This window comes from Alligator sinensis, unplaced genomic scaffold (assembly GCF_000455745.1).
Source record: "Alligator sinensis unplaced genomic scaffold, ASM45574v1 scaffold226_1, whole genome shotgun sequence".
Classification (NCBI taxonomy): Eukaryota; Metazoa; Chordata; order Crocodylia; family Alligatoridae; genus Alligator; species Alligator sinensis.
In genome coordinates this window covers 840453-851673 of record NW_005842028.1, presented here as the reverse complement: position 1 = coordinate 851673, position 11221 = coordinate 840453, and the positions used below count along the sequence as shown (strand labels likewise).

The 11221-nt window shown below is 43.0% G+C and overlaps 1 protein-coding gene across 3 annotated transcripts in view; it reads left to right on the top strand.

The window, feature by feature from the left end:
* Positions 1 to 11221, top strand: part of TLE1 (transducin like enhancer of split 1) — a 92548-nt gene that overhangs the window by 32126 nt on the left and 49201 nt on the right. The window contains exon 2 of one of the 3 annotated variants that reach the window (XM_025202501.1): positions 480 to 541. The exons of the other annotated variants lie outside the window; for them this stretch is intronic. Within the exon in view, the coding sequence (XP_025058286.1) occupies positions 480 to 541 (62 nt within the window). The remainder of the gene's footprint in view (positions 1 to 479; positions 542 to 11221) is intronic. 3 annotated transcript variants of the gene reach the window in all.

Here is an 11221-nt window from a genome sequence, read left to right as displayed (position 1 = left end):
CCTACCTGCAAGCAGCCTCACAGGCTGCTAGCTCCCTTAAAGGAGCAGCCACACCCAGCGCATTGCTACACAGTTGTAATAAACATACAAGGACACATCTTGTGGCCAATGTCAAACTGACAATTTCTGCTTCTAATGGCATCCTGGATGCACTTTAGCAGTGGTTAGATTGTAGAAAAGTAATAGCTGCACTAAGCATAATAATATGCAGGTGTGGGGACTACCAGGTATGTGGTTAACCCAACAAAAACTTAACTTTCATTTGGAAATGGTGCAAACCAAAAACAACAGCAGTATGTTGACAGCTTCCTTCTAGTGATTTAAGTTTTATATTAGGATTTTCAGAGCAAACTGCTTATTATATTTGTCTAAAATGAAGGAGGAAAATGGGATGTTATTTATGCTTTTTAAGAGCCTTGTAAGGCTGTTATTTCCCACTCCCCCCAAATAATTGACACGTTGATTGTCGTTTGTTTCAGATGCCCAGCCAGCAGGCCTGATCCAGATGTATAAATCGAGTTGTACGATGGAGTCAGATAAAGTATTTGAGACCTCATTTTAGTTTCTAAATTTATGGTTAAGAACACTTTGCAATTCAACCACTGTGGAACTGTCATCTGAGTTTGTGGATGCCTTTGGACAATGATGACTTCAAGCTACGCACTCCCCTGTTAGAACCCCTTGCTCTACTAGTTTTGCTTCCCTTCACTGTTTCCTTCCTTCTACCATTTCACTTGCTTATAATAGGTTTCCTGGTCCCACAGGGTGGGAACCTGCTCTGTTCTGGTTGTGTCCTTAGCTTCTCTGGTTCTGACCCCTAACTCACTACTCCTGGTCACTTTAATATATTAAAGTCATACCATGTAAATACCAGGAACCTTATGACTTTGGGACTTGAAACTTTCTAACTTGTTCCTGTTTTCTTCATTTTATTCCCCTCTCTTGTCACTGTAAACTTTTTAAGTATGCCTACACTCTGTGTTGTAAGATTGTGTAAAGACTCCTGGGGTAGCTTTGGGAACCGGAGCAGTTCAAGTACATTGACAGAATACTTCATCTGGCTCAGTTGCTTCTTGCAGCATTGTTTGAAAGATGTTTGCACTGTTTTTTTAAGACTCACGTTCAGTATTTTTATACAGCATGACATTTATCTATGTTGAGCCATGGTGGCCACCCTCTTTGGCAACTGTACCCCAAGTTAGGCCCTGATTTTCCCCCCCCCCCCCCCCCCTCCCATTGCCATTCTGATATGTGATGCTTAGAGGTGCACCTGATGGACTTTGTGCCCTGGGTGGTGGAATGGAGGCATGAGGGCCCCAGCCTCCCTATGAGAGATTTGTCATCACCACGAGCAAGGCTGACCCTCTCTTGGCCCCGCAACTGCCATAGTTCTGTACATCCTTAGCAAGGATCCACAGCTTTGAATTTGGTGTCAGCTATAAGGCCAGGCAGGGGTAAACATGGTTTTGGTGATGATCCATGACTCCTTGTTTCAGAGCAGCATCCGGCCCCTGTTCTGCTCCACAGGATCAGAGGCTGGACCTCCCCGTGCCCCCGTCTCCATTCCAGTCCCTCCTGTTACTGAGTGCCTGGGATTCTTGTGCCATGTACAACAGTTGCCTATGTCACTTGTAGCATGCATGCTACAGGTTGTCCAGCCATGATGTAGACATACCCTTTGAGCAAAGTTTATTGGTTTGTTGCTCAATGTATGCTATAGTTACATCAATAAAAACTCCCAGTGTAGGCTTTTTTTACTGACCAAAGGACCTCTTTGCTGATATAGCTTATTCTGTCTGGTAGCTAGCTCAAGTTACATGAATTTTCTTGGCTGGTATCATCTGCTTCTGTGTTCTTGTTACACTGGCAAACTGCTTTAAGTGTAGACGAGGCTTAATATTGCTCAGTGGTGCTGGTGTCATCTCGAGTGACCAGAGCACAGTTGCCAGTGAATCTTAGTATAGTCTAGAAGTCCTTTGCTGAACACAGGCCTCAGTTTTGCCACCATACACATGCTGTCTAGGATTCTCTGTGCATGTGGGAGAACCACACAGTAACTGATACAAGTATGTTGGCAAAAACACTGGTGCAGATGCAACTATGCCAACAGAGTTCTAATGTCATTTCGGGGTGTGATGTAGTTAATCCGGCAGAAAAATTCCTCCTGGTATATACTGTATCTCCATTAGAGGGCTTTTCTGGCATAGTTTAAACTGGCAAGGCCCAGGTCTTCTTTTTAAGTGCCAGTCACATCTATAATGCTATATAATTATTCCCTGAACATTAGTAGGATGTTTAAAAATGTTGCCATTTTAAAAATTATTATTAGACTTTTGGTTAAGTATTTAATTATTGATCATTTTGGCAGCCATCTCTCTAACTTGCTTATTCACTGGATGCCATAATATGTACTGGGGGCTGAAGCCTGCTCTGGGCCCCTGAAGTAATAATTCCACCTCCCTGCCCATGTGTCTCTATCTTGGTTTGCCTTCGGAGTGTTCAGAGGAATGGAGAGCAAAACTGGGTATTTGCTGGATCACTCTGCCTCCTTCACAGAACATGGAGGAAAAGCAAGCAAGAATTAAAAACAAGAAAAGGTAGCTTTCATAGCAGGTTTGCCTCCTTTTATAAATGGCTACTGTGGGAATGGAACAGTGGTCTCCTTTCCCATTCTCACACATGGTACTTGTTCATGTATCAGATTGGGGTGCCAGAAGCCCTGATTATTTTCTTAGGGATATAGGCATAAAGTTGATCACATTTTCAGAATCTAAAGAAAACGGGGATCTTGGGACCCTACAACAATACAGTGTGTACACATGTAGGCTGGTATAGCTCTTGTCAACTTTATAATTGAACAGCATGAGCAACACAACTGTATGAGTTTCTCATAAAGAAGATTTTTCTGGTAATTTAGTTGTCTGAATTCATCATGAAATACTGAGCGTGAAGTTGTGAAATTTGTGCAAAAGTACAGCTTTGGTATTGTTACACATTAAATAACATTTTGTAGGTTTTCTTTTTAATTGATGTACTAAAAAAAACAGGTAGTCCAGGCTTCGTGGAAAAAAAAAATTACAGGAAATTGGAAATGTCCCAGTAAAATTGGCATGTAGTCTCAAAGTATGCTAAACTGATGGGTTACCCTAGTTTCAATGCTAATTTAAATAGGAAGAAAATTGAGTCCAGAGGCACGAAGACACTTGGGGGCAAGAGCCCTTCTGATGAGAATCTTGAGGAGGGAGCAGAAAATTTTTTATTCCCACAGGGTGACTCTTCACTTGGTTTTCTTTACTTGGAATTAACTGCTAATTAGCACATTTTGTATGGGGTTAGCATAGATGCCCCTTACTTATCTGTTCTAAGTGCAAATGCTTGTTTTTTTTCCTAAAGGCATTCTTCCATTTCCCATGGGTAAAGAGTAAACAGTCACTTGGAACAGTGCGTGAGGAGTGTTCATGCTAATTTCCCCTGCCAATTCCTGTGAGATAAACGAACGTGTTTATAATCTGTTAATTCAAGGTTTAAAAAAAAAATAATAATATATAGATTTAGATATATAGATAGATAGATTATCTGATATAGATCTATAATAACAGACAAAGTTAGCCTTCTTATGGCTTGTATCATAGTATAAGCAATGCATTCAACAAGAAAGAGGTGCTTTAAAACGCAAGTTCTAAAAGGGGACATGTAGCTTTTACATTCATGTAAGTAGCTGGGGTCAACCTCCCTCATTCCCATTTGAGATTTGTGTAAAACAAACAAAGACCTAAACAAGAATTTGTTGAAGAATGAAGCCTTTTGTGTCTTTCCTATCAAGAGGGCAAAAGGAGTTAAGAAGTGGAACTAGGCCTAGGTAGGGGAAAGTAGTTCAAGGTTCTCCTGTCTGCCATTAGGAATGTAGAGAAAATGAAAGAATATCTTAATATAGGGAAAAGTATAACAGCCAAAAGAGAATGGAAACTTGTAGAATATTAAAGGGTGCCCTGTTGCAGGCCATGTCCCATTGTAGACCGAAACAGTGGGTCCTGGTGTACTAAATACACATGTAACATGCCTTTGCAGAGTATGCAATATTTCTGTTTCACCTTTAGTTCAACTATAGTTAGGTTTTTGGACAGATGGGTGTGCGGGCCGGGAGCGACCCGAGCCCTTTTCCGTGTGGCACGCGGGCTGTGGCCAGCAGCCCGGGCACGCCGGGTCAGAGAGGGGAGGCCGTCGAGCTGGAATTAGGCACAAACGCTTAGCGGTAGTTTTAAAGATTGTTTACTTACACCGAGATGGCAGTGGTGTAGGCTGGAAAACTTGCTTGAGTTGCGGTTACAGACAGACAACACAGATGGTCTCGTGGAGGTTGCTAGGCTCCACGGAACAGAGCTCCAGATGCTCTGGGTGAACGAGCCACCAAAATCAGAATCGTAGGTACGTCTTATAAAAGTCGCGCTCGAAGACGGGAAGAGGTGGGCGATGGATCAGGTCGCCAAGCTCCTCTGAATCTCACACAGGGTTTCTATTACCCTGCCGTGTATCCAGAGTCCCCACGAGATGGATGTGGAGTCCTCTTCGGCTTGGGCGGAAACCGCTCAAGCCTCTTATACGGCTAACAGGCCAATCGTTAGCCGCCACGTGGGAATAATTTAAAACTAGCCAATAGCGGGGAACGAATTTACATACCGGTGGCGGGAACTCTTTTGCACCGTGCATTTCTCTTGCAACATGAGCAATGAACTCTGCAAAAGAAGCTGCAGAAAAGGCGGGAAACTCGTCCCTGCACCGGGGTTTTCCTCTGCAACAGGAAACTCTCCCGTGCAATGAAGCTGCAACTTGGCGGGGATAATTCTGGTGCCGAAGCACACACAATCATGCCTTTGGGTCATGACAATGGGGAGAGTTGGAGGGTCTGTTCCCAGCATAACCTCTTTACTTCCCTAACCCTCTGCCCCCCAGTTCTAGTTGAACAAGTTTGGAATAATTAAGTAAACTAACACGCAGTGTTTTTTAAATGTGCAGTTAGGATTTCTAACGTGGTTTGTACTGTGGGTTGGACAAATTGAGGCAGGAGCTCTGGAAAATTTTAAACAAACTTCTGTTCAGAGACCATTCTGCTAATGTATGATAAAACTCTTTACTCATGTTTTTAATACAAAGTAATTTCTTAATCTGTGCTTCTAAGACAAGACCACCTTTTCCTTTGACATCAGGTATTTTTACAACAATGTATTAAGCCACAAATGAGATGATTTTGTGGGAGGGAAAACAAGTGGTGAGACTAAGATGATGATTTTCTTCAGGTATCTGACCATAGCAAAGCTTGAAAAGGGAAACAATTTTTTTCCCGTGAGAGGGAGAGGCCTTTTAAATAATGGACCCATTGTCACCCATGAGCTATATAAGCAATCGGGGCTCATGGTAGAAGTGATATCTTTTATTAGACTAACAAGACTTCTGCAAAAAAAATTCTTTACTTGCAAGCTTTTGAGCGCAAACAGCCTTCATCAGGCATCAGAGAAAAGATTGTAAAAGTTCTCCTGGGTAGAAATGAAAGTTCATGTTTCATAGGATTTCACAGAGGAGTCAGTAGATGGAAAGCTCCTCTGGGCAGGCAGTTCTTAGCTGGTGAAGAGTTTCTCAACTTTCCTGTGAGGCTCTGTTGTGATGCCAGTTACCTTGAACCAAGGCAAGAACAGTCTCTCAGGTTTCAGGTGGTCACAGTTGGTTCTTCCTTGGGAAAATATGACCATTTCATTTAAAAAATCAGCTAAAATTTTATATCCTCCATGTGTCGGGTATCCAGGTTGTAGCCTTGGTTCAAAGTGTGCATGTGTGTCTCTCTCACAGGTGACAGTGGGTCTGCATAGATGTATATATCTATATAGATATATGTAGACATGGGGGGGTGTATGTATATGAAACCTGTAGACCTTCTGTAGCTTTTTCCAATACTGTCTTGCTCTGGACTTAATTTTTTTAGCATAAATGCAGGGGACTTGCTAAAGACACTGTTTCTTTGTTTTAGAGACATGATTTTCCACCACCAAAAGTGCTGTAACTTATTCACATAATGAATATTTTTCAAATAACTTGTGCATTGCCACAAAGGCTTTCATTCTCCATGTCCTAGCAATACATGCAGCAATGTGCACTTTTCTGCTTGCTTACTGTGATAGATTATTGCTCCCTTACCCTACAAATAAAATTTGAACTGTGAACAGACATTTATTTGCAGCCCTTCCTTTGTCCTGCCACTGAATTTGCTGGGGGTAAGTAAAAGCATTGTTCCTTCTCTGGTTTCTGGAGCCCTGCCAGTGCCATCTCCAGAAGCCATGCCAACAAGCTGATGAGCTTGGAGAACTCCCTTCATGTGGGCCCCACAGCCATAGGTGCCCACCACACCTTCCCTGGTGTCTGCCAATCCCAAGCACATCTGTTCAGTTTCCGCTGCCAAAGGGGCTTGTCTATTCTTTCGCTCTGTAATGGATCCCAGCTGATCATGCACCCTGCAGCTCCTAATCCAGATGAGTCTATTTTGGGGGGAAGTTTGGGTAAGTTACAAGGGCACTATAGAAAATGACCTTAGTCATGAATTGATTAATTTGCAAATAATTACCGGGAAAAACAAAATAGGTCTCTTGTTAAGGGGAGGTAATTTTTTTTATTATTTTTTTTTTATTTTATTTTTATTTTGGGGGTTTTCCTTAATGGACCAGTTTTGTCAAACTAAGGGAACTAGTTGGTGAAGCTGTATGGCAAGAGGAGTTCAGGAAAATGAATGCAGAGAAGACTTGGAATTTCTTTTAAATCTGATGCAGCAGGTCCAGTGTATGCTGTGTTCCTCTTGGCACAGGGTCAAAGCCTACCACTGCTTCTTCAGAGAGCTTGTTCAGGACAGTACAGGCTGGTGTGCAGCACTGTATATAGCTACATCATCTCCAGCTTGCCAACCAGTTTGGCATAGGCAAGTCTACAGTGGAGGAATCAGTGTGGGAGGTGTCCTTGGCACGGTGATTTGTCTGCCTCATGGGCAAAGTTTGTGGTAGGGGGAGAGGAGGTTCTGATGTTGGTACCACTTCAGGAAGGCTGCAGGGACTTCCCTTTGTCCCAGCTGTGGCCTTTATGAATTGCAAGCAAAAGGTTCCCAACTTGACACCTGGCAGAATCAGCCCCCTCCCTGCAGGGGCCTTAGAACCTTTGGTGGGGGGCAAGGAGCACAGCCTCCTGGGATGCTGGAGGTCCAGGGCATGCCAGTGGTACTCTGCATAATTGGACAGGTGTTACATGTGGCCCTGGAAATCATTGCTGCTGTAAAGAATGCAGTGATGTTAAAGAAGTTGGGGGGGGGGGGGTTGTTTTGTGTATTTGTTTTTATTTTGGTTTTTTTTTGGTGGGACTGCCATGTTTTTTTTCCCCATGAAAAATTGCTTGAATGGCTGCACACTTTTTTTCGCATGCTAGAATGGCATATTTCGCACTAGAAATGTAACACCTGTCCATGACCTGGGCCTTTTAAGGAAGAGGAAAGAAATAGGGAAGCTAAAGGAGCCAAAATAAGCCCAAGACTGTACAGGATTCAGGTGGAAAATTAATCGATGAATGCAGTAGGTAACTTCACTTTCCACAAATGAGTTCAAATATGGAGAAACCAATAAACAATAACGATGAAAAAATGATGTTACCTGAACTGTGAGCCCTCTGCTTGATAGCTTGATGGACAACTATAGCTGCATTGAACATTATGGTTAAATAAATTAAAAGGAGTGCACCATGAGAACTGGCAACTGTACTTTTCACTGCTGACTTTTTGGAATTAGCTAAGATGGTAGTGGATAACATCCAAAAGATTAATTTGAGGAAAATCCAGCATTGGCTGTCAAAGGAGATCTGAACATGGGGTAGTGTGTTGTTGTTAATACAGAACATTACACATTTATGCCAATTTGGGACTTTGTTTTGGTATAGAATGTACTTAATGGAGTTCTTTATATTGATTAAAAGACTGTACTCTGGAGAAGAGGGGCCACCATAGAATCTCCTCCAGACTATGCTACACATGCCAGGAAACTTTTTTCTTTTATCTATGGCTGTTAAAAATTTCTCCATGTTATGAGACATGACTAGTGCTTTAATTTTGATGATTGTTGGTGTGTTTGTGGGTAGGAGGCTGGAGAAGTGTGATTTTTCTGGCCTTGGTTTCCAAAAGAGCAGGTGCCATGTACTGCACTTGGCCTTTGAGGTTAGCTCCAAGTACAATGGCTTAACTTTGTGATTGTGGTTACAAAAGCATGGGTCTCATGTGGCTGTCTGCGTGTTTTTTGAGGAATGGTCACAGTCTTTAAAGCTGAAAAGATGTTTCCAGCCAAAGCTGCCTTGTGTTTTGGAATAATTTGCAGTGGTTGGTTCTCTTTGGGGATGATGTGGCAATGGATTTGAATGGGGCAATATTACTTCCTCCCTTCATTTTTTCTGGCTTTTCCCTGTTCCCTTCCCTGTTCCTTTGCCCCTAAATGTACTCAAAGCTTTATACTTCGGATGGCTACACTGAGATCACAGACCTAGTTTTAGCAAAAACAATATTTCAGAGTTTTAAACAGTGTCCAATTCAATTCAAGCATTCCCCAGTACCCCTTCCGCTGATGTAGCACCAGTGATAGTAGCAATGAAAGCAATGCCAATGTGAAAAAAGTTATAGGTGTCTATGCTCTGTTACTTGGATTTGCTTAGCTAGCTTCAATGATATTGGATTAAGCAGTCAAAGAAGTGGAGAGACTTCCTGAAGTATGCTTGTACAGGCAGCAAGAGGGAGCTAGCACATGCGTTAAATCACTTTCAAGACACAATTTTCCCTGGGAAGCAGATAGGGATGTGGAAGGTTAAATGATTAATCGCTTAACCAATAAGTGCAGTGATAATCGGTTAGCTTACCGGTTACCCTTTAGCTCCGGGCAGGCATAGTCTCTCAGGGAAGTGGGGGAAGGGAAGCCACGCAGTGCCCCAGCAAGAACTGGAAGGCAGGAGGGTAGGAGGAGTGAGGGAGGCAGGAGGGAGAGGGAGACTAGTACCCATAGCTTAAGCCAGTGGTTCTCAACTTTTTTTTGTACCAGGACCCATTTATAAACATAAACCCTGACTCCAGTAGGGGTATCTCAGTTCAGGAAACACTGTTGTATGAACAAAAGTCCATGGGCTCCATCCTGAATAGAGTTCTTCAGAAGTGGAAATCACAGATAGTTATGTAGATGGAGGACATTTTGGAGGGGGAAGGATAAATGGCTAAAACATGTAAGCAATAGAGTCCTTGGTTTCCTTTTAATTTCAGCACCACCTAGTACACCTAGGAAAGACTGGGGGTAGTGAGGAAGAATCCAGCCTTTTTTAGCTAGTGTCCTTTATGGGTTGTTCCTGTTGTACGTGTGTGGTACTTAGCAAAGCCTTCCTGTAACCCAGTCCCTTTTGGATAAGAGATGCCAGTGCTTGCTAGAAGAGACTAGTTTGGGGTAGCCTTCATTTTCAAAGTGTGTTCTGTCCCTGTGACTTTGTAAGTGTTGAATGCTAATGTGGAAGATGGTGCCAGGAACAGGATTAAGGGAGTGGGAGGTAGGCATGAAAGGCTATAATAAGATCAAGTTGGATGCTGATTCAGAAATTTTGTGGCTGCTCTTTGGAAAGACCAGATCTTAGAAAGATGCTAATGCTATTCAAACTTGGTGTAGATGGGTATGTTTTAATTGCAAGCCTCACGTGCATGTTTGTGATTGCATATCTTTGCTGTTTTTGTTTACATGCATTATAGTAGAAAAGGAAATTGGATCCTGTCAAATAAAACGTATGAATCCCATGCGACAAATGCATTTAATGTGCTACAGGAAGGTGTTGGGGTATTAAGGTGATTTAACTATTTAAAAGCCCATGTAGAATATATCATATAGTCATTTAATTTTCTTACGGTCTGTAGAGTAGTCCTTTTGGTTTTAGTTAGATAAGCTTATTTTTGGTCAGATAGCTTGCGTAAAATAACTTTGTTCATAGTTTACACATCGAGTTTTGGGGTTAAAAAGTGATTTACCTTCAACTAGTATATAAGGTAGCACAAATGCTACCTTTGGCTGTGGAAAAGGATACCACAATTGGCATCCTAAATCTGGCAATAGAACAATGTAAACTTGCCTATTCTTCAACTTCACCAGAATAGCATGAAGTGTTAATCTCAGGGCCAGCTTTTTAAATACTCATCAGGCTTTGGCTTGTATTGTGAAACTACTGCCCTAGTATTGCTCTTTCATATATGCTGCATTGAGTGGTGGCTTAGGAGGTAGGCTAAGGCACAAATAGAATTTATGGGTTGACTGCATAAGGAAAAAATTGTGTTTGAAAGTTTGTTCAGACTGCTGAGCATACCTCACGTTTTATGCTTCTGTGACCTGGTCCTTTTCCTTCTTTTCTTCATGGATTCGTAGCTGGGATACAGAAACCCAAAATAGTACTATTTTCAGTAGTGGCCCTGGGCTGTGGACTACTGTGTAGGAACAAATGAACATATATTAGTCATAGTTACTTTTGAAGCTCGGTGTAAAATCAGCCTACTGGATGTGCCTAATAATAATCAGGAATGGGTGTTTAAGTAGCATTTGTACAGTTATTTACACACAGAGTTCATTTAATTGAATGTAACTGTGCTGTACGAGAATAATAAGCAGGGATCCAAGTTTTCTGTTTGCTGCAGAAAAACACAGGTTTTCTCCTTTAAGGGGAAAAAACCTGGGAAATAGTGGGTTTCCCCTTGCAGGTTGACAGAGTTCCAGCCTGCAAGGGGCTGTTTGGTGCTGCGGAGAGTGGAACACAGGGGGCATGGAGTGCCACATGCGTGTGTGCGCAGACATGCACATGGCAGCTAGGCAGGGTGGTGGAGAGCAGCTCCCACAGCTCCCTTCAAGTAAGTCTATGGGGGTGGGGGCACAGGCAATACAGGGGGGGCACATGCCGCCCGCCCCCCCCCCCCCCCGATGTCTGCACCCACACCTTGGTCATGGTGGTACGGCGCTCCCTTCTGCGCCAGGTCCCACCTGCTGGGAGGTGGCTCCTGCCCAGAGCTGGTCTGGCCCAGCTACAGCCCTGTGCCCTGCTGTGGGCTCAGAAATCGGGGTGGGGGGGAGCATGGCCCCCTCACGCAAAATCTGGAGTCTGGCACCTGCACCCTCCACCATATTGCCTGTGCCCACATTCC